Source organism: Spinacia oleracea, chromosome 2 (assembly GCF_020520425.1).
Source record: "Spinacia oleracea cultivar Varoflay chromosome 2, BTI_SOV_V1, whole genome shotgun sequence".
NCBI lineage: Eukaryota > Viridiplantae > Streptophyta > Magnoliopsida > Caryophyllales > Amaranthaceae > Spinacia > Spinacia oleracea.
The window spans coordinates 91098028-91121458 of NC_079488.1; the positions used below are offsets into that span (position 1 = coordinate 91098028).

The window sequence follows — 23431 nt, forward strand, 5'->3', positions numbered from 1 at the left end:
TGTTTTCCGCTGCAAAATTCTGAATAAGCCGTTACGTTTTCACACGGGCGATAATGCCTTGATAATTCTCTACGTTTATATTAAAAGGTTATTTTAGAAAAGAGAGAATTGTCGGGGTGTTACAGTAGCCATGGTGGAGCAAGAGTTTAACAAGAAAATAAGCAATGTATGAAGCAACCTTAACATTAATGGTGGCGCAAGAGTTTAACAAGCAAAGAATTAATGGTGACGCAAGAGTTGTACAGCTTAACCCGAAACAACTTTCCTACCTCCGAGAAAACTGTCCGACGCCTGGACTCTACCTCCTGATCAAAGGCCCGACACCTGGACTCCACCTAATAAAAAACCGAAGTTCATTAATCATTTACTATACATAATTTGAAAGATTGATCAATAATTAAAAAGCAAATAAAACAATTAAACCACACAAATCTTAACATAGCAAGGAGGGATTGACCGAATGCAATCAATTGATGGTGTTTGCTGAAGAAGGAAGAAAGTCGGGGAAGAAAATGAAAACGAGTTCATGGGGGTGGGCATATTTGATGACTTATTAGAGCGCCACGTAGGAAATCTAATGGTTTCAGCCAATGAAAAATAAGATTTCTAATTTAGTTTTGAATTAAAAAAACGAGTGCCACTTAGATAATTAATTAGGTGTCACATAGATATTTTAATTAATTACTAATATATACAACTCAATCCAAAATCAAACACTCTAATAATTAAGAAATAAATCTAAAATAAAAATCATCAAAAATCAAACACTAATCTAAAATAAAATTCAATCCAAAATCAAATATTAATCTAATACTAGAGCGCCATGTAGGAAATATAATGGTTCGACCAATGAAAAATAAGACTTCGAAATTATTTTTAAATTAAAAAGTCGAGTGCCACATAGATGAATAATTAGGTACCACGTGGATATTTGTATTAATTAATTATTAATATTACGCAAAGTATACAATTTCATCCAAAATCAAACATTCGAATAGTTAAAAAATAAATCTAAAATGAAATTCAATTCAAAAAATAAAATAAAAAATAATCTAATATATAAAATATAGCAGTTGGTATATATAAGAGTTTTAGTTTAACTTAACAATTTAATAATAGAATTCGTGCATCACATGGGCTAAAATTTAGTGTATGAATAAATAAGGGCATTTTTATCTTTTAAAACTTTATGTGTCATTATTAACTTATTCTACATTTAGGGTTTCTTGTGCTTCATTTAGTATCTACGTTCAGGTATAATAAGAAAAGATAGCATAAGATAAAATAAGTGTCAATAATTTCAGATAAGATAATACAAATTACTTTGTGTAAGATGAAACAATAGCCAATAATTTAAAATAATTCAAAATTAGAAGTACTTAGTATAAGATAAAACTAGTGTGTGGCTCAGGCGTTGCTCCGGATTTTACTTTTAGTGGGGTTTACTTTTTTGTAAAAATGTTCCCGTTTATAAAAGATTGTATTTAACATTTATATGGGAAAATATAACATAAATTGTAGCTAGTTAAGATGGTAGGTAGTGAAACTTTAATTCATGAGGTTTGATGTTCGATCCTTGCTACATGATTTTTTGGTTGTCAATAACATGCCATTTATAAGTGGTGACGTGGCGTAATAAGGAGGAGACATACGTGACACATATATATTTTCATAAACGCCTTTTAATATATTACTAGTGTGTGGCTCGGGCGATGCCCCGATTGCTACATTGAATAGTCAAAATTTTAGATTTTTCTTGAGCAAAATATTTGGCAAGATACATTTAAAGCATTAAGTGAAAGCATTCATCAAGTTCGTCAACTACACAAACACACTAAGTCATTTACATGAGAAATAATTTTTCAATTGCATCATCTTACAATTTGTATAATTTGTTTTCTAGTGAAATTAAGTGATTCAAAATTAACAAACACCAAATTAGATACATGCAACCATGCAAGGCATTTCTGTAGTTGATGCTTAATTATGAGACTTATGACATCATGTTTATTCATGGTTGTCCTAATTTTTTTTTTCCCAAAATAGTCAATAGAAAATAAAAAGTCGCATAAAAGTTTAGTTGTTGTAAACTTCATGTTAACATTCATTTATAAATTAATGTAAAGAGATAAACCACAAATTGTTGTTGGTTAAGATGGTAATGAGAGTTATTGATTTTTGGTTGTCCATGATATGACATATCATTTGGTGAGTGGATGATGTGGCGCAAAGGGAAGAGTACTTCGTGCCACATAAACATTTTTCTCAACGCCTTTAAATATATTAGTATAGATAGTACAGATAACATAGAGGTAATAAAATTAGTTTAAGGCCAACAAGATAAGACGGTATAATATAGTAGATCTTGATTACGGATTGTACCGGGCTTTGGTCCAACTTCGGGTACAATAATGAGAACCAATGTTTTTAGAACTACACCCAGGTTGAGTACGTGACTAATAGTGGGTCTAGATCGGAATCCAATGATAGGAAGTAGGAACTTTGCGCAAAAGCAAAGCCTAACTAAAAATGCCTAAAAACTTGATTCAAAGCCCAAATAAGACCAGTCAAGTGGTCACTATTCATTAATGGCCCAAACACATGGTGTTTTCCTCTTTCTATAGCCCATATCCCTGTTTGACACTGGTTGATGTATGAATTCCTTATCTATCTATTACATTATATTAAAACAGACATTACGAATGACACATGTGATCACTTCCTGATGTATATTTTTCCCGCCAAAAACCTCTTTCCTAAAAAACATATCTACTTAATTTATTACTTCGTATTTTATTTTATCTCCTTTTGTATAAATTGTATATATATGGAAAAAAAATAAGATGATAGATTATACAGTATTAGACGATTTTGATAATTTTTTAGTCAAATTGACATATCAGTTATAGAAAATATATTTACTCAGTATTTGGCCAAATTAACATATTAAGCATATCAAATACTTTAGTAAACTAGTTGTTGGATCGTAGGCTAGCGCGCACGATCCCCCAAGGTATACAAAATAATTTTTGTAAAAATGTTACTTAAAAGCTAGAAACTTACAATTTATGGTAAATGCTAGGAATGATATGCTAAAGTTAGATATTGAATTTACATATAATAGACAATACTAAACCATAAATACGTTTACGATGTATGTGTTTTATATCGATAGTTCGAAGGTACAATATATAGGAAATTATATGAATAAAGAAAACAATACATTTTGTATTACAAAATTAGAATGACGCGGAGTTGATACAGAGTATTAAGTGATGATATTCTCGGCCATCATATCCACTTCCTCATCAACCACAAGACGAGATTTATATGGGGATGAGTTAACCTTTGAACATTAAACAACGTTAAAAATATTCGTCAAATAAAGTCAAATCTAAAATCAACGCCAGCAAACTGCCTAGACTTATGTAAATGAAGGAGGGATTGTCTCAAATAACATGCTTAGCTCCATAGTCTGAGGAGATTGTCATTTCCACAAAAGCATGCCATCATGCAATAAATTTCATAGTCTCATTAAGATGTTATTTTATGGAAGGGAGAAATCTCATATCATGTGATCCAAACTAAAATTGGTTCAGAGAATGGTGAGTATAACTTCAAAGAAACAAGAGGAGAAGATACATAAGACAAGAACAAATAATAAAGAAAAGAGTTTCCTAATAGGAAAAGTTTAGATTGACCTATATTTCTCTGCATATGCTTATATGAGAAGATAGGATAAGCTTCTAGCTAATGTCTGAACTTTGGGGACATTTAAAGTTCAGACACATGATAACAAACCTTAAGCATCTCTTTTACAAGGAATTAAGCACTTCAAATTCTAGAAATCTAAGTAGAAAGTATTATAAGAAGGCAAATAGAGGGAAAATAATCTATCTAGACAATACTTACACGGGCTTGAATCTAGTGAGATCAAACAAACGCTCAATAGATTTTTTATCATGATGTTACAATAAAGCAATCATCAAAGTTTAGTTCATTACCCTTGAAAATAAAATAGATTATAGGCCTTGTTATACACATGCTTTTGAATCTCCATCTGCTTAAACGATAAAGCCTCCGACCAATACAACGAAGAGAGAGGCACCACAAAATCACCTATTTATAGGAACTAAAAACCATTCCTTTTAACTGACACATATATTTCCAGATATGGGGGTATCAAATGGAAGCCCTGTATTTGACAGAAAATTTGATAGTCTTCCCAATGGAGGAACTTGAAAGTTTCTTCTATCAGTCGTTTATAGACTGTTGGAGGAAAACCAAAAGAATAGGGTTTGTAAGTATGAGTTTTCTTTTATTCTGTATCTGTTGGCATTAAAATACAAAACTCCTTTACCCCTTTATGAGGCAGACCTACATCTTATATTTGTACCCCAAGTCATGTTGCTTTCACATGTATGAAACTACGGCAAGGAAAGACTGAATTCTTTGACCACATAAAAATCAGGGACATACTTTAGAAGAAGGATACAAACCTCAAAATTTAGAACACGAAGTCCCCTGATGAAAAAATCAAATAGTGACTTCATTTTTTTTTTTGCAAAGGGAGCATGACAAAGATACGGGAGTACCTAAAAAATGGAGGATTTCGGAGACCAAATCTTGGAATATAAGGTGGTTGTTGGCTTGTCTCACCATTGTTAAAGATTCATTATAACTCACAATTACGGTTCCATCGCCAAAGCTGGCACAATCAATCTGCGGTAATGGCCTAGAACACAAATAAAACAGTCATAATATTCATGATTAGTATAACAAATGTGGAGTTCAAATATTTCCAATCACGGAAAATAGAGATTCCTTCTAGCCTTGGTACATATATTACCACATCAATACCGCAAGACCATAAAGGACGAGACAAAAAGATTAGTACGAAACGGGTAGGTATTGTCCAATACCGGGGAAAAGACAATAAAAGCTTATGATGCAACTAATTATTTCTGAAATTCGGATATTGTACAAGGATTGTCAAAAAAAAGGAAACAACTTTTTAGTTTTGACTTTGCTAAAGCATATTACGATATCCAACAACAGGAAAATACCAGGTACAATTGTTACACTCTGAGCAATGTTGTAACATATTTATGGCCTACTCAAGTGCTACATGCAGAGAACATAATGTGTGGATTCCTGGCCTATTGCGTGGAGGTGTTTCTTTTGGAGCAGGAACAATATTCACACTCCACAATATATATTGGAAAAAAGCTTGCACATTCCTCCATGTAACTGCAAAAGAAACAAAGCTTATTAAACAAAATCCACCTAACATTTCTTACAGTAAACACTTTGCAGAGAACCCCCAAGGCCCCAAAGACATAACATAGTATCAACAAAACAAGTGTCCCGCATCCAACTACATGAATCTTGAAATAATTCAACTTTCTTAAAACTCGAATAAGAAGGGATTGGATAATTCATACAGTAAATGGTACATTAACACAACCTGCCAATTGCTCCATTCACCCATCCCCTTCCACAAGAATAAAACATTATTACAATCTTTAAAACATGCTTGGACACTAATTGGATCCTCCACAGAATCCACAAATCTTTACAATTCTCACCATCCACATAGTGCACCAATCTCCGGTGTACAATATTTATGGTACATCACTTAGCGTCATAAACGGTTAACAATTCTGATCCTCCCATAATCCCATCCTTGTGAAGGACATCAACAAGAAGATGACAAGTAAGAGGACACTATATTATTGAAACTGCACATTATTTTATACCAAGAATAGATGATAGTAAACCAGTCTAGTCACCTATGAATGCCCATAAGCACGAAAAACAGTAAAAAACTGTGGTTTTCCACGAACATCGTAGAAAACCATGCCATCGTCCCAGAATACTCGAACCGGTTTGACCGGCACAGAGTTTAATGCAATGTAATTGCCTTATTATTTAATTAGATGGTAACTGATAATGGGGTATTCTTTTTAATATAGATGGTGGAAAATGTGTCAACTTTTTAAAGAATTTAGTGAAAAATGACTCATTAATGTTTTTTCTAGGGATATAGGTGGGTTCATGAGTAAGTATATTATTAATAAAAGTTGTCATTTATAGAAATGGTGCGAGTAATACGGGACGACTTTATACGGAAAGCGGTGCGAGTATTCCAGGACGGAGGGAGTATAATAATATAGTAATATTTAGGAAATTTGATGTAACACTACCTTTAAGTTTGGTGGTTTTGTGAATTACTACCTTTTAAAAAGAAAATTATATTTTACTACCTTATAAGTTTGCTTTGTTTGATTAACACTAGCATTTGACGTTTTTCGTTAACTTTTTTCGTCTTTGAAACCCACTACATCAATTATTTTATATGAGAAATGAACAAAACGACAAATGAACTGAGGTATTTAACAGAATATAAGATATACACGACGGAAAACATTAAGGAAAAACGTCAAATGGTAGTGTTAGTCAAGCAAACCAAACTTATAAGATAGTTAAATTTAAAAAAACTTTTTTAATGGTACCAATTCATAAAACCACCAAACTTTAAGGTAGTGTTTCACGAAATTTCCTAATATTTACAACATATTAAAGGAGAGAACTAATTTTTTACATAGTTTATATTATATTTTTTAAAGGAAAAACCGATCCGGTCCAAAACCTAATTTTATAGGATTTTGGACCGGACCGAAAACCAGAAAATGATATTTCTCGACCCGGAGACCGAATCGATTGCCTTTGATCCGATCCGGTCCGAGCTGAGTCATTTTTGTCCGGTCCATTTTTACGGTCCTGACCAATTTTTGCACACCCCAAATATTAATCATCCAGATCCACAATTTTAAAAATAAATCATTTAGATGATTTAGATCAAATCTGCACCACTTATTGTTAAAAAAATCAACCAAAACAAAAGGTTAAACATTATTTGATCCGCCTAAACCCACAGCTTCACATCTCACACCCCCTGTTCTTCCTTAAATAAAAAAACAATAATTGCGCAAGTGGTCAGATAGTGACATTAGTATCTTACTATCTTAGTGCTTTGCAAATACCTCCACATCAAAATTTCAAATTCCATCATCTTTGTTGTCAACCGTATTCTGTTTCTCTCTCCTATTTCTGCGTTTTCATGATCTGGTAATACTTCTTTCTCTATTAATCTTTGAATTTTTGTGATTGATGCATGTAATTGCTACTTAATTTGATTGATTTTCTTGCTTAACTAGATTAATTTTCCAGTTTATAGCATAATCTGTTGTTCTTCGATCCGTAATACCAATCAATGATATGGGTTCTGTTAACTCGATATTACCGATGAAAATATATGTTAATGGGTTGATTAGTAATTGATTAAGTTGAGTTTTCTAGAACTTTTAAGTTGGATATTTGGATTATTTGTCAATTTGTCTGCTGCTTATATTATTCATCTGTTTCAAGATCTCTTTGAGTTGTTGCTGTTTGAAAGAATGGTGGGTGGGTGGGTTTGGATTTATGTATGCAAATGGATGACTTACAAGTTACAACTATTGATTTATCTTCAATGTATGTAAACTTCGCAATGGGGTGACTTTATGTGATCTGGGGGACTATGTTCGTTGTATACAATACACCCGGCATATACAAGAGCTATTGTTGTTAATATGTGTTGGATAAGTCACTTGGGTTTGAAAATGGCTTGTGGGATTTTGATATTTTTAGTTGAGGAAGAGTTTCAATAGTATGGGGACATTTCTTTTCTTGTTCTTTAGAATTCTAGACACTGTTGTACAAAAGTCTTGGTTCTTGCTCCTTGGCTAATTGTTTTTACTTGATTCTTCAGCTGTTACAAACATGGAGCTGGACATCATGGACAGTAAATTCTTCAATGTGGGGTTACTTGTTGTGGCAACCCTTATAGTTGCCAAATTGATATCAGTAGTGATAATGCGGAAATCTGGAAAACGCCTTCCTCCAGTGATAAAGGCTTTCCCTCCTATCATTGGTGGTCTCCTTCGGTTCCTCAAGGGTCCCATTATTATGCTGAAGGAGGAGTACCCAAAGCTTGGAAGTGTATTCACCTTGAATCTGGTGAATAAGAATATTACCTTCTTGATTGGTCCTGAGGTGTCTGCTCATTTCTTCAAGGCATCTGAGACTGATCTCAGCCAGCAAGAGGTCTATCGCTTCAATGTACCTACTTTTGGGCCTGGTGTTGTCTTTGACGTAGACTATACAATCCGCCAGGAGCAGTTCCGCTTTTTCACTGAGGCTCTTCGAGCCAATAAACTTAAGAGTTATGTAGATCATATGGTTGTGGAAGCTCAGGTCTTGCTCTTTACTTCTACTCCCCTCCCTCTCCTGTATGACTGTGTGTGTGTATGTGTGTTTTTGTATCTATTCTGTATCTTCTGTTGGAAATCATTATAAAGGAATATTAATTGGTAACGAATGGAATTTGTATAAAACTTGTCCTCTGGGAGATGCGATTTTCTGATTTGATGCGGCCTTGTGCAGTCCATTGTTATTTATGATCTTTTCTGTCCTTTAGCATGAGTTTCATATTCTTCTCCTGATCTGTTCAATGTGATCATTCCTTTTCACTGCTGGAAACTTGTATTCAAATATATTTGCCGTATTATGAAGCTGAAAATGAGCACTATCTTTTTCATTTGAGTAGATGCTAACCCATACTTAAATGAAATTCTTTGTGCAGGACTACTTTTCCAAATGGGGAGATTCTGGGGAGGTAGATTTGAAATATGAGCTAGAGCATCTTATTATCTTGACAGCGAGTAGATGTCTGTTGGGGCGAGAAGTTCGTGATAAGCTCTTTGACGATGTGTCTGCCCTATTTCATGATCTTGATAATGGGATGCTACCCATTAGTGTTTTGTTTCCCTATCTTCCCATCCCAGCTCATCGCCGCCGTGATAGAGCCCGTAAGAAGCTAGCAGAGATATTCTCAAACATTATAGGTTCCCGTAAATCCTCTGGTAAGTGTGAGACTGATATGCTGCAGTGTTTTATTGACTCAAAGTATAAAGATGGTAGGGGCACCACAGAAGGAGAGGTGACAGGTCTGCTGATTGCTGCACTATTTGCTGGTCAACATACGAGCTCCATCACATCTACATGGACTGGAGCTTATCTTCTTCGTTTTAAGGAATACTTATCAGCTGTGGTTGAAGAACAGAAAACAGTGATGAAGAAACACGGAGAGAATGTGGACCACGATGTTTTATCAGAGATGGAAGTCTTACATCGGTGCATCAAGGAAGCACTTAGACTCCATCCCCCACTGATTATGTTATTACGCCAATCACACAGTGATTTCAGTGTGACTACACTAGAAGGTAAAGAGTATGATATACCAAAGGGTCATATTGTTGCCACCTCACCAGCATTTGCAAACCGTCTGCCACATATATTCAAAGATCCAGACAGTTATGATCCTGATCGCTTTGCCCCTGGGAGGGATGAAGATAAGGCAGCAGGACAATTCTCATACATCTCTTTCGGAGGAGGTAGGCATGGCTGCCTTGGTGAGCCTTTTGCTTATTTGCAAATTAAGGCAATATGGAGCCATCTGCTCAGGAATTTTGAGTTTGACCTGATTTCTCCATTTCCAGAGATTGATTGGAATGCCATGGTTGTTGGCGTAAAAGGGAAGGTCATGGTTAGATACAAGCGAAGAAAGCTTGTTGTTGACTGATTGTGATAATCACCTCTTTTTACTTAATTTCATCTGCTTAATTAATGTTCAGGTTTAGGATCTTATGAGTATAATGTTGCAGACCCAGACTGCCATCTCTTGTTTTTTGAATTTATTTGACTAGTCATTACTTATTCTCTTTTGGGTGAATGTTCATGTTCATGTTCATGTTCATGTTCATGTTCATGTTCATGTTCATGTTCATGTTCATGTTCATGTTCATGTTCATGTTCATGTTCATGTTCATGTTCTACTAGAAAAATACTTCCTTTTTAGCATGCTTCTGAATACTCATGTTTTTGTTTCAGCGTTTGGTTAAAGATAAATTAGCCTGTATACCTCAATTTGAAGTTCTGGGCAGATAAAAAGATGATTTTGTGGTGGTTGTTCCAAACAGCTTAGCAAGTTTGCATCACCAAGACCTAACAAGTAACAACCATATTCAGCCTAGAATTAACCTAAACTGTTAGGCAGGAAGGCAACGCTACGAGCCTACGACTCATATAGCCATATGTCGGCTAGAATTATCCCCCATTATTCCACATTTTTAATTTGCAAGCTTGTTTTGCCTTTGCAATCGTTGTTCAAACTTTAGAGATTAGAGCAATGCTAGAACCCAGATATAGATGATTAGAACTAATCATCTACTCTGTAGGATTTTTAATTATTGGCTTGAATTACACAATTGCTTGTGGATTGGCGTATATTATGATTTATGACTGGTGATTAACTGGCAAGTACGTGAAATCCAGCAGTTTTCTGTGTGGGCCGAAAATCTTATGCGGGGATAAGTTGACTAAGATATGGAGTGGGGTCTCATTCTTTTATTTGGGACAGACAACATTACAACATCCTTAATCGGCAAAGTCTTGCATTGAATGAATATTCACATGAAATGATTTATTGCATTTTTATATGCATGGTAGAAAGATTCAAAATAAGCAAGTTGGAAAAACGGAAACTGATTTTAGCACACCTCTATATAATTAGAGTATAGAAAACTTTGCTCTTGTATTAGGTATGTTAAAAATCAACTTTTAATGTGTCAAAATCAATTCCTAGTATAATAAGGGATGATCCAATGATAAGAAAAGGCTTATGAATGATATCTGGTTTATATTGATTCATTAATATTCCCTTTTGGAGGAGAGAAGGGATAGGCTATTTCCTTCTTCCGCCCAATGGACAGTTAATCTTATTAGTTTATAGCCCGTGTGATGGATATATTTTTTTATTAATTAAAAAATAGTACGGAATAATATTTGCATGTAACAGAGGAGATAAATAATGAAACATCAAATGTTGAAACGATAGAAGATGAGTATGAACTATGAAGATTAATACAACTTGTTCAATTGAAATTGAAAAATGTGAAGGTAATAAAAGTGAATGAAAAGACACAATGATGTAATTAAAATGAAACATGTACAATGAGATCGAGTGGTGGCTTTAAAAAAAAAAGGAAACAAGGAGGGGGAAGATGACTGAAAATTATTAGGTGCACCCGGGTGTATTGTCATATTGTGTACTCAAGGGTATTTTTATACCCATTGGTAGTCCCTGCCGCATTTTTCCTCACATGTAAAGAGAAAATGTGAGAGGGTACACGGTACACCCGAGTGCATCTAATATGCTCTAGAGGATGACACATGACATGTAAAAATGTTAGTATCATGTGTTTACGGATTAAAACCGGTCTAACGGAAGCTTAAGCTGTTCAACATAAAATACCTGCTAGGTCCAACTACGCCCGTGGTTGATGAGCTGTCGAGCCACAGGCATTTGATAGTAGCAGGAAACAAGGAGAAAGTACACACCAAAAAAACACTACCAACTACTTTCTTTCACAGATTCATTTGCCATGATAATAACACAAGAAACTGGCACCAATGTTCGTTCTAACTTATGGCCAAAGAGATCGGTAAAGAGTTGTAATTTCAATACACTTAGACACATGTACATTGAGGAAGACTGGACAGTCAAATGTTTCAGGAAAGGATAATGCAAATATTAGGCCGCGAGAGCAGACTGTAAGGCGTTGTGAACATCTACTCCAATTTGCGCTTCAGCTTTCTCATAATCTGTTGTGGCTGTATTCAATTTCAGTGAATATTCAGCAAGCTTTATTTTAACCATGTTTGGATCAATTTTATCAATAGTAACAGCCTCAACTGTGATTATGTCTGCAACAGAGTTTGAATGGATGAAAGCAAAGCCACCACTGACAAAATACTTTGTTGTTTCGTTGCCTTGCTGAATTGAGAGAATGCCCGGCTTCAACTCTGTCATGGTTGCTGTATGCCCCGGAAGAACACCCATCTGCCCAGTTGTTGCTGGCACTATCACCATATCAACCTGCATATATGTACAAACTGCCAAGGGTGAGTCTTTTGTTGCTTTCCCCATACAATTATTCAAAATCATGCTCACTCTACAAATCATAATCAAGGCAAAAGCAACTATCAAATACAATCGAATCAATATAAGGTTAGTGCAAAGACAAAATTGTGACTTTATTATAAGAAAGTCTGCCAGGTTACCAATTAATCTCAGAGAGAGTTGCATATTTCAAGTTTTGACCTTTGTTAATGCAAGTTCTTTACATAACAGATAACTTTCACCGTTCAGTGATTACAGTAGGTTCTTGACTTCTCGGTAGCATGTCAATTGCCAAACACACCATTCAGAAGCAAAACTCAAATGCTACACAAACCAAGTAAAGTCAAAGGTACATAATTCCATTGCATCCCACAAAAAATTAATTTGAGTATTTTCTTAGGAATGATGAAAATCCTGTGAAATTTCAATAAGAATTTCTGAACAATCAACAGTCTTCACTCATCTCAAAAGCTAGCGTTCTCCTTCTCTCATTTTATACATAGTTGCGGAACTGAAAAAGTGTTTTCCTTTCTGGACTGAGTAACTTGCATAAAGTTCACAAGTATGTTTAGCAGCTTTTAGGTACCATGGCTGGGGAAACTAAAAGGCACTATCTCTTCATCAGAATCGATAATGAAAACCAACATCCAGTATTGGAATCAATGTGTGTCACTAATCTTATATTATCTTATGTTAACTTATCTTATTTGAGTTTATTGTCCTTTTTTTAAATCTTATTTTATCTTATTACACCTGAAGTAAGTGAAAATAAGGTGAACAAAACAAAGCCTAAGAGTGTAAGACTATAAGGAAAATAATTGTATCAATTGCAATAAGTTGTTCTGCTGCTGATAGATGAGTATTTCACTAACCAGTAGAAAGGTCGGCATATAGGAATAGGTCCTTAACACAACAATATGCTATAGTTTGTCTGAAAGAGCAAAAATGTCTAGTCTTAAGGCCATTAACCTCGTTCTCTAGTCTTAAGGCAAATAACCTCGTTCTTGTTTCCATTTTGTAAGAGAAGGTACAAATTACAAAGTCCTAATTTTGTAAGAGAAGGTACAAATTACAAAGTCCTAAGATATCAACAAGACATCGCCCTAATTTTCCCTGACTAATTACAAAGTCCAAAGATCAAAGATGAAACAAACACATCACACATTTTTTTTAAAAAAAATATGATCAAAAACAGAAACGAAGTGCCTCAAACACAATATTTAGCTGAAATCATCAATCAAGCTTTCCCTGGATAATATTATTTCTCATAAATTTCTCTTGGAAATACTCTTATTTCACCTTTTCTTATGCATATTTTTTATAATTTAGACACAATTTCATAATAACTGACCTACAATTATTAAAGATGGAAGTTATATCGATAATTCAAAAGCAACCGTTAAAATGGAAGGGAAAAAGTTAGTTAAAGCAACAATTAAAAAGGAACGGAATCGTGCCCTACAATCAAACAAATGAACCAAAAATTAAGCCAATACGTTAAAACAATTGATTTGCTAGCATCAAACAAAGAAAAACAAGAGAAACAATCAAACATTTTGACAAATTCACATAACACAATTAAAACAGGCCAATAAAATCAAGCAATTCATTTACTAACGTTAAACCCCAAAAATAGTTAACAGTAGAAAGTTCATGGTACCTCTTTGTTGGAAAGGTGGGAAATGTAGGGAAGATGGAAATTAAGGGTGAGTTTGGAAGGTATTGAAGTCGGTATTGGAGGTCGATGTTGGATAAATGAGAGAGGAGTTTTAGGTGGGTCTACGTGGGGTACCACTTTCTTCCATGCTTCACTGAAGATTTCCTCTGCTTCTGCCGGCGCCACCGTGGAAACGGTGGACAACCACCGAAAATACGCGGCGCCGGCTAGTCGTGAAACCCTTGAATGCATTAATCGCTCGGCTCGCAAGTCGGATAGAGAAGATGAGGAGTGAAGTGAAGTTTTCAGTTGCGATTGTTGTTTGTTTTTTTCTTCTTCTGCTGTATTTTCGGAGGGGGTAAATTGATTTTTGTTGGGTTGTGAAAGGTGATTTGACTAGCCAATGAAACATGGTGGGTTAAAAAAGAAAATAACAATTTTAAGCACTTGTCTTGTTATATGTTACTAGTCAGAAAAGAAAATAGTATTTATAAGAAAACAATAAGTAACGACTAATTTTCAAACACAAAACCTAGCCATTGAGTATTAATATTGGTAGTTTTAAGTTATGGATATTTGGTGAATTATGTTTCATAATAAGGGTATTTGGTGAAATAAGTATTAAAATAGGGGTAGGAGGACTAACGGCGGACTAACGACGCGTCATCAGTAATGGACAATCCTCCATTACAAGTGTTGAATCCCTTGTCAAGGGTTTGCAACGCTTGAGAGCCGGACTCATAGGTGATTTGTTGTAGCCAAGAGCAGATTCCTTTATTTTCTGTTTCTGTTTCTTTTTCTTTTTCTTTTCTGTACTCGCCATGGCATCTTTAATACGAAGTAGTTTTCAAGCATTGCCACTCGGATCTCCAGAGCCTTTGAACCCTCATCTCTATCAATACTACTACTACTACTACTACTACTACTACTAGTGGTAAATTCCTCCAGTACAAGTTTCATAGTGCTCAATTCCTTATTAAGCATTGACAGTCGGTTCCTGAGACTGAGAGGCCGAGTGCTAGGTGATTCGTTGTAACCTGGTCCTAATTCCTCCATTACAGATTTGACAATTTTTTCAATGCTTTGTAACATTCCTTGTAATTCTTAAATTGGATGGAATTTTTTCATATCAAGATCCCTAATTTTGGCGAGGGAAAAAAGCAATCAGGCAAACCCTGGAAAAGGATGGTAGGTGGTACTCGTGTTGAAGAAGAAGAAGAAGAAGAAGAAGAAGAAGACGGAAGGAGGTTGATGAATAGACGGGCATCCTGGGACGGATGGAGACGAGTTATAAGAAGCTGGGATCCATAAACAGAGCTATAAAAGGTGCAGTTGAGCTCTTGGATAAGATATTGTCTAGCGTTGGTTCAACTTGTGATCCCAATCGTCACCACTCACCAGGGTAGCGATCAACGAACCCTAAACCTCCATCTCTACCTCGGAATCGGATGACGATGTACCCAGGAATAGGATCCCCATCTCTCAACTGCTTATCATACTGCTTTCCATCAAACTTGCGCAATCTCACCTGAAATTTTGAGATTCTTTTCTCCAACTAGTCTCCTTACCATCATAACGATCTTATGCTCCAATCCAATAGGGTAATAAACACATCCACTTATTGGGATTAGATTCAAGTCTATTCTTATGTGACCCGGACTAGCTCCAATCCACCCATTCCAACTTCTACTCTATAGTCTATACACACAGAGACAGAGGTGGTTTTGGATGTAGGTTTAGGGTTACAAAAAATAAAATCTATCCGATAGAGTTATGTTATATACTTATGTTATATGATATGAGATACAAGTCTATAGGACTTAGGAATCCTACAAAGCGTAGGACATCTAGTTTCTAATATAAATAGAGGCGTATGCCCACGATTAATAGGACACAAATCAAATATATATTCTCTATAATTTACCAGTATTAAGTCATTTGTGAGGCCCATTTTATGTATTTCTTAAACCTGATGGGCGTTTGGTGAATTATGATAAAACTCGAGGGTATTTCATGAAAAATCTGTAGATTCATTGCACTAGAAGTCTAGAAGATCTTATGCGATGTATTCATCACGGAGAAATACACGTTGCACTCTTTTTCCCTTAACCATGGTTTTGTCCCATTGGATTTTCCTAGTAAGGTTTTTAAGGAGGCAACATGCTAAGCGTATTATGATGAGTGATGTACTATTTTCCTTCGCTAAGTTTATCCCACATAATTTTCTTAGTATGATTTTTAATGAGGCATCATTTCATGTACATTATAGGACCATTGTATTGTTTTAGATAATGGACATATAAGGGGGAGTGTTATAAATATACTAGTCTTATATGCACGCGATGCGTGCGAATTACAAAACATATTTGTGCTATTAAACTTAAACCTGAAATAACATGTAAAAAATATTATATCAATGCGATGCATGCGAATATAAGAAAGTTAGATAGAGTCGTACGCATATAAACAAATTGATTAAAATGGTTAGAATTTATTTAAGAGGCTAGATTGATTAAAATATTTTTTGAGTTTTTCATTGGGTAGGTAGCTAGGTTGTCATTATATTATCTATTCTATATGTGTGGAGGGTATTTTAGTAATCCAATGGGGACACCAAAAGTGTATTTACTAAAATAACCTCACCTCTTTACTTATATAATAGAGATTGTATTGTGGATGCCCATTATATACTTGTTTATTCTCTACGGTTTCTCTCTTTCCCTCTTCCCTTTCTCTCTACTTTCCTAACAAATTTACTCGTATTTTATTTCAGAATTTTTGTTAAAAAATACAAGTAAAATATTTTGAATTTTTGTTTAATAAAAAATGCAAATTTAGTTAAGAATAACTTCTAAAAATATTTATATTTAAATTTTATTAATTTAGTTTTAAATAAAGGATATAATAGCCTATTTTTTAAAATTTTTTGCAATTTTATCATTAATATGTCTGATTTTTTAACGGAATAGGACGTCCATTAAAACCCCGGATACTGGATACATCTTCCTGTATTGGGCGTGGACAAGCTCCCTCTCACTTAGTCACATCTCTCAAAACAACTCTTTCTTCGCAATCTCCGTTTTCTCTTTTCTCCCTCCTTCCATGGAAAAGCAAAAACAAAAACCTTCAAAACCCATCAAAGAAATCTTATGGTTCTCTCTCTTCTCCACATCAATCAAGCTCCTTTTACTACCATCTTACCGCAGCACAGATTTTGAAGTCCACCGCAATTGGCTCGCCACCACCCACTCTCTCCCTCTTTCTCACTGGTATTCCGACACCACCAGTCAATGGACACTCGATTATCCCCCTTTCTTTGCCTATTTCGAGCTCTTTCTCTCTTTTATCGCTGCCCAGATCGACCCCGCCATTGTTAACCTTCATGAAGGTCTCAATTACAAAGCTGATTCTGTTATTTACTTTCAAAGAATCACTGTTATAGTCTCTGATTTGATTCTTCACTATGCCATTTATCGAATTACTCGGAATTTGGATTCGACGAAGCGGAGATTGATCTGGATTTTGGTTATTTGGTCGCCTGCATTGTTGATTGTTGATCATATGCATTTTCAGTATAATGGGTTTTTGTTGGGTTTTCTGTTGATTTCGATTTCAGCGTTGATTGAAGGGAGGGATTTGATGGGTGGGTTCTTTTTTGCGGTTTTGTTGTGCTTTAAGCACTTGTTTGCTGTTGCCGCGCCTGTTTATTTCGTCTATTTGTTGCGGCATTATTGTAGAGGAGGTTTGTTCAAGGGTTTTGGACGGCTTTTGCTGATGGGGCTGGCGGTGGTGGTTGTTTTCGTTGCGGCTTTCTGGCCGTTTGTGTATCACAATCAGGTTAATTTTGCTTTGCCCTTCTTGTAAAATTGTCTTCTTTGTAGAACTTAAAGAGTTTTTGTTTTTGTATTTGGGATTGTTTGATTATGATGTTGTTTGACAAGGTTATTCAGCTGGTAAGAGGTATAAATGTGGAATGGTGGGAGTTTTTTTGTTGTTGATTTAATCCTCTCCTTTTTGCTACATTGTGCAATTCTATTGTTAATGGTGAATCGGTGATGATGATGAATGTAGAGAAAATGCTATTGCCGTTTTCGTAATCATCTACTTGTCTTTTTGAATCGAGCAGTGTGAAGTGTATAGTCAGGAAATTCTTGGAGGGAAAATAAATGAATATTTAGGATAAAGGTAAAGAAGTTTGAAACATGTAACTCATAATAGGTTTAGAGACCTCTTATCAGTCATGTAACTGAAAGAGAAGCTGAAAAAATGCAACTTGTACTCTGTAGTTCCACAAGAGGTTAATATGCGTAGGAAAAAACCCGGTAAGCTCCACTTGCTAGTCACTTCAAGTTGAGCTATCAAAATAGTTCCAGGTGAGAATTAATTATAACTTTATAAGTGAAGAAAGTTTCTTATGTGTCTACTTTGGTTTATGCACTGTCACATAGTAACAATGGGTAGATTCTTATGGAATGTCTGAGGAGTATTAAGATCATTCGGAAGCTGTAAATTGGATTCGTTGGTACAAGAAGATCAGCAAATTATTCTTGTACACCGTCAGAAAGAACTTGTGTTTAGAGGAAATACATATGCAACACGCCAACACACACGGATAGTGATGTAGACCCGTGAAATTCAACCTTCTGTTGTATAACTCTTGAGGGGGAGAGCTATGTTGTGGAAATCAAAGCAAGGTTGTAAGAAGATTTGTTATGGTTGAAGAATTAGATAATGGAGTTAGGAATACAACAAGTAAATTTTGTCCTATACTTCAAGAGAAGTAGATATTCACTTAGCAGAGAGCAAAAGAATCATGCTTTAAGTATCTGATCTAAGCTTGTAGATGTGAGGTATCGTTGGATACACAATGTTCGCAAAGTGAATAGCTGTGAACTGATGATAATAGCCCGCATGACCTCTTAGAAACCTGACATAGGTAGGAAAATATCTGGATTGCTGATGCTCTTCACATAAGTTAGAAGGGGGATATATTGTAGCGCTTGTTCTTACTGGAGGGTAAAATAGGGAGGAGCCAGTGTAATCACAGTTTTAAAAGCTAGAGGGAGTGAAAGTAAAGTGAGAGGAAGTTATAGTAATTAGAAATATGGAAAATAATGGATGCCATGAGTATTTGAAGTGTAATTTTAGTAAGGGAAATTCTAATTAGTAACCTGTGTGATTGCACTTTCAATTTGAAAATGAATCAATGATAACCTAGTCTTGTTATATGTTACCAATCGTGACTCGTGGCATTAATGAAATAATGAGATTAAAATATTATATTTATTAGTTTATGAGGTTGTAATCACGTAAACACCCCTACATAACCCATTTTCTCTCCACCTTCTTCTTCCTCAAACTGTTTTGAAGACTGGAATCCCCAAAATTAATACACCTTGGTCCCAAACTGCCAATTAGACATTCGAAGTTTGGGATGAAGTATATTACAGTACATAGGTTTTCAAAAAAAACATCACAAAATTGTTTCTGTGAGTGTGAGTTTTCAGTTGCTAGGAAGTTCGGGAAAGGTTAAGGAAAAATAGTTTGTAAATTATCCATTCAATGTTATGCTAAGTAAAATAACACTCCTTATGAGATGGGCAGAATGCCTGAAATAGAAAACATGACTTATTTCTGAGCAGAGGAGGTGTATATGCTTACAGCTTTCTGTGTTGCTAAGTTCTAAGGGACAATCTTTCGACTGGCATTGTTTTTTGCATGACTTATTATGTTGTAACTTGTGTGCATGTGCAGGCGTGCAGCACACCCCGGGCTCTCATCAGATGATGCTGAGAGCTCTTATGCAGAATTCATCTGCCTGTATGAAGGTCCGGGAATTCATTTCATCCAGGCATATGTCGCATGCCCTGTGTATTTATTTGCACGTAAAGGATAGGAGATGCTAAATGACCATTCCCCGGTCTTTATGCTTTATCCTGTACGCTAAATAAAACTAATTTTGGCGCATTTTCCTCTTTACAGGGTGATTTAATTGTTCAGTTATTACTTTGCAGATGCTTCAAGTCATCCATCGAATGTTCCCTTTTGGCAGGGGTCTATGCCATGCATTTTGGGCTCCAAACTTTTGGGTTTTCTATATAATGGCAGATAAACTTCTTGCTTTCTTTCTCAGAAGAATGGGTTTCAATGTCCAAAGACCAGCAGGTTCTTTCACTTCTGGGCTAGTGGGAGACTCATCACCCTTTGCTGTACTGCCGCAGGTAAACTATTAAATTGTGTGTGTGTGAGAGTGTGAGCATCACTGCATTTTTTTACTAATAAAACTTTCTGATGGCTTATTGTGTCTCACTTAGTTGGTCAGTCCACGTTTTTAATACTACTTTCCTGTACTTCCCTTCAGTAGACACTGATGAATTGAGTGGCTGATAGTTCAGTAGGAACACTTGACAAGAGGGGGGGTGAATTGTTTCTTGGGAACTTGGGTAAGTTTCTTGCGGAATTTAAACAATAAAGAGACTGAGAATAATGAGCGAAGAAAGATATAAAATGGAGGAACCTTCTTGACCCTAATCAAGAAGAACCTCACTACTCTTTTGTATTAATGCAATAACTCTATTACAAATACACTCTTTAACCCGAGTTCCTCTCGAACACGAGTTCCCCACAGCAATCCCCTTTGATTACTGTGCTCCTCTTTCTCTCTCTGACTTAACTCTAAGTCGCTCCTTTTCTCTTTGACTTAACTCTAAGTCGCTATGTTTCTCTTTGACTTAACTCTAAGTCAATTAAGGATCACTCAACCCTTAAACCCAAAATACAATTTGATATAAAACTCTAGTACGTAATAAAGCTCAAAGCAATAAGGAACTCAAGGGACACTCTTTTGAAAACTGATTCTCTTTTAAAACGTTTAAGCTCTTAAAATATATTTTGCAAAGATCAGTTGTGTGTCTTGAAAAGCTAAAACTCTTCTCCTTTTATAGGAGAGTTTTACTTAGGGTTTGGTACCCATGTTTCCCTCAACCACCCACTAGCAGTTACTGCTCAGTAACATGGGCATAGTTGGAGAGAAACAAGGGAGACCAAATCAAAACACTAAATGTACGTTGAACAGAAATACGTGGGGAGAGTTTCAAGGAACGTGGAAAAACTTTTACTTGAGAAACAATGGGGAGTAAATCAGAATCCTATGTTTCATTTATTAATTAAATACATTTTATTTATTAAAAAGATTTTCCAAGTTAAAACTCTTTTATAATTACAGTTAACATATTTCATTTAAAACGTACCAAAATACTATGTCCCTTTCATACCAAATTACTTATAAACTTTATTAAATACTTACATAAATCCTAAAACATAAACTCATATGTTGTAGTCTTCATGTTGCACCTTTAGAAGCTTCACTCGAAGACTTCCCGATTTGTTCCTTCTCTGGAACGCCGAGGATCCACATAATATATGAGGATCTCGCCTTAGGAACTCGCCTAAGGATCTCGCCTTGCATAATGATTATTTCTTCAATGTAGTGTCTGACATGGATCAATTACTTGCTTATATTCCACGTTGCTTAGTTTATCCAACTCAGGATCTCCTTAACTTAGCATTATCCCTCTAAGGATCTCGGAACCTATCTTAACCAATTGTCAGGAGTTTGCTTTGTCATCATCAAAACTTTAGGATCAACAGTGGCTTAATTCAAAAAGATGCACGCTTTCCATCCTATTGTTCACATTACATTGGGTTTGTGCAGTTGAGAGAGGGGGCTAAGCAAGGTCCTTATTTTATGGATGCTTTTGTCTTTCTGTTTATGTATGAAGTACTCATTACTTCATTAGGTAGGTGATGTGAATTTGTGATAAATCATTTTGTTCTGTTAACAGATCACTCCTCTGGTGACCTTTATAATGGTGTTGCTTGCCATTTCTCCTTGTCTTTTCAAGGCCTGGAAGAATCCTCAGCCAAGGAAGGTTGCTAGATGGATAACTTATGCTTACTCATGCGGCTTCTTGTTTGGTTGGCATGTCCATGAGAAGGCAACACTCCACTTTCTTATCCCTCTGGCGATCAATGCAGTAGACAGCATAAATGACGCACGGCATTACTTTTTGCTCTCAATTGGTATGACTGTTGTCTATCTTTGATTACTGCTTTATTATATATTATTGATTGGGATTTATTTAGTCAATTAAGTGGTATCTGGCAGCTCTTTAGCTACAAAATGTATACATCTTGTTGATTAGCAGTTTAGGCTACATTATGAAAATTGTTGAAAGGGCTGATTGCTTTGTTATATGAATTCTAAATGCTAGTGGGGCTAGTTTGTGGTTCACGTTTATATTTATCTTCGTCCAATAATAGCTTTTGTGTGTTACGGTGACTTCACTCTACTCTCCTAGTTGAGTTGAAAAATACTTGCACTACCGCTGTACTTGGTTTTCTACTGTGGTCATTGCTTTTTACAGATTGCGTCTTGCATCTTGCGAGGCACTATGATAAGAGGAACTTTACCTGAAATCTATATAAAAGTTGAAAATAATGTTAATAGAAATCTAAGACAAGTGTTTTCGTGCCAAATATTCTAAATAAGTTCAAAATCACATGGGAGCAAAAGGGGACAATGGTTGTAACGGTTTGCAGTTATTGGTTTCTTGTGTAACAATTGCTTGAATTTCCTTTCATTGCTAGAGTTGATTAATCAATTTGTTGCATCTTCTATGCAGTCTCGTGCTACTCTCTCTTCCCACTTCTGTTTGAAACCAGAGAATACCCAATAAAAGTGACACTGCTGCTTCTGCACTGCGTTCTTATGTGGTTTGGTTTCTCCTCCTATTTTTCTGGGGAGACAACTACAAATTCAAACAAACATTTGCAGAAGAAAAACTACGAGGACATCTCCGACAAAGGAAAGCTTGGTGTTGGTGTTGGTGTTGGATGGCTCTGTAAGAGCTACTTGCTGGGTCTTGTGGCGGTTGAAATATGGGGTCAGTTTCTACATACTTTGTTTTTCGGGAACAAGCTTCCGTTTCTGCCTTTGATGTTGGTTTCTGTATATAGTGCATTAGGTATCATGTATTCTTGGATTTGGCAACTCAAATGGATTATTCTGTCTTCTTAATGTCTACAATTTGCTCAAGTAATTTAGGAAGCTTTGGCAACTTATAGTGTGGTGTGGATGTGGAGTACTACAATTTGCTCAAGTAATTTAGCAGCCACAACTCACAAGGGTGGATTGGGTTATTTTGTTGTTTGCTTAATTAAGTGTAAGGCCTTGTATTACGTTATAATGAATCCAGTAGTGTGGTTAACAATACCCACAGTAGGTCACAAGTTTCTTGGCAACTTATAGTGTGATTAAGAAAAATAAACTCCATACTTTGTAATTCTGAAGCTTTGTTTACCTGAAATTAACTTTTCTTAACTTATTTTTGCTGAATAAATTATACATTTGTATAAGTTAAATAGTCTGAAATTTTTACTTTTACTTTTACTTAACTTATTTATGTTGAAATAAGAAAAATTATGATAAAATAAGTCGTAACAAGAAGACCGTAAGTAAAAAGACAAAACAAAAAGAATGTATTGTGTAATTACTAATCATCATCATAAAAATCAACAATATTTGTTGTTCTGAAAGAATTAATACTTAATCACAACTCACAATTAAGAGTAATACTTGGTATAATACTAGTATGTTATTAAGAAGAATAGATTGAGTAATGTAGCAACGTTTTTCGAATACGGCTATG

At 35.3% G+C, this 23431-nt stretch overlaps 3 protein-coding genes across 3 annotated transcripts; 2 read left to right on the forward strand and 1 right to left on the reverse strand.

The window, feature by feature from the left end:
- Positions 1 to 6949: 6949 nt before the first annotated feature.
- On the forward strand, positions 6950 to 9819 carry LOC110804460 (obtusifoliol 14-alpha demethylase). The gene is made up of 3 exons (XM_022010052.2): positions 6950 to 7131; positions 7814 to 8298; positions 8687 to 9819. The coding sequence occupies exons 2-3, from the start codon at positions 7825 to 7827 to the stop codon at positions 9683 to 9685; spliced, it is 1473 nt and encodes a 490-aa protein (XP_021865744.1). The 5' UTR covers positions 6950 to 7131; positions 7814 to 7824; the 3' UTR covers positions 9686 to 9819.
- Positions 9820 to 11508: 1689 nt separating this feature from the next.
- LOC110804475 (ATP synthase subunit delta', mitochondrial) lies at positions 11509 to 15437 on the reverse strand. The gene is made up of 2 exons (XM_022010072.2): positions 13725 to 15437; positions 11509 to 12040 (listed from the first exon to the last, which is right to left on the reverse strand). The coding sequence occupies exons 1-2, from the start codon at positions 13971 to 13973 to the stop codon at positions 11696 to 11698; spliced, it is 594 nt and encodes a 197-aa protein (XP_021865764.1). The 5' UTR covers positions 13974 to 15437; the 3' UTR covers positions 11509 to 11695.
- Positions 15438 to 16702: 1265 nt separating this feature from the next.
- On the forward strand, positions 16703 to 23125 carry LOC110804467 (probable dolichyl pyrophosphate Glc1Man9GlcNAc2 alpha-1,3-glucosyltransferase). Its single transcript, XM_022010058.2, has 4 exons — positions 16703 to 17558; positions 19736 to 19942; positions 21566 to 21803; positions 22406 to 23125. Exons 1-4 carry the CDS (start codon positions 16824 to 16826, stop codon positions 22798 to 22800), a joined length of 1575 nt encoding a protein of 524 aa, XP_021865750.1. The 5' UTR covers positions 16703 to 16823; the 3' UTR covers positions 22801 to 23125.
- The last annotated feature ends 306 nt before the right edge of the window (positions 23126 to 23431 follow it).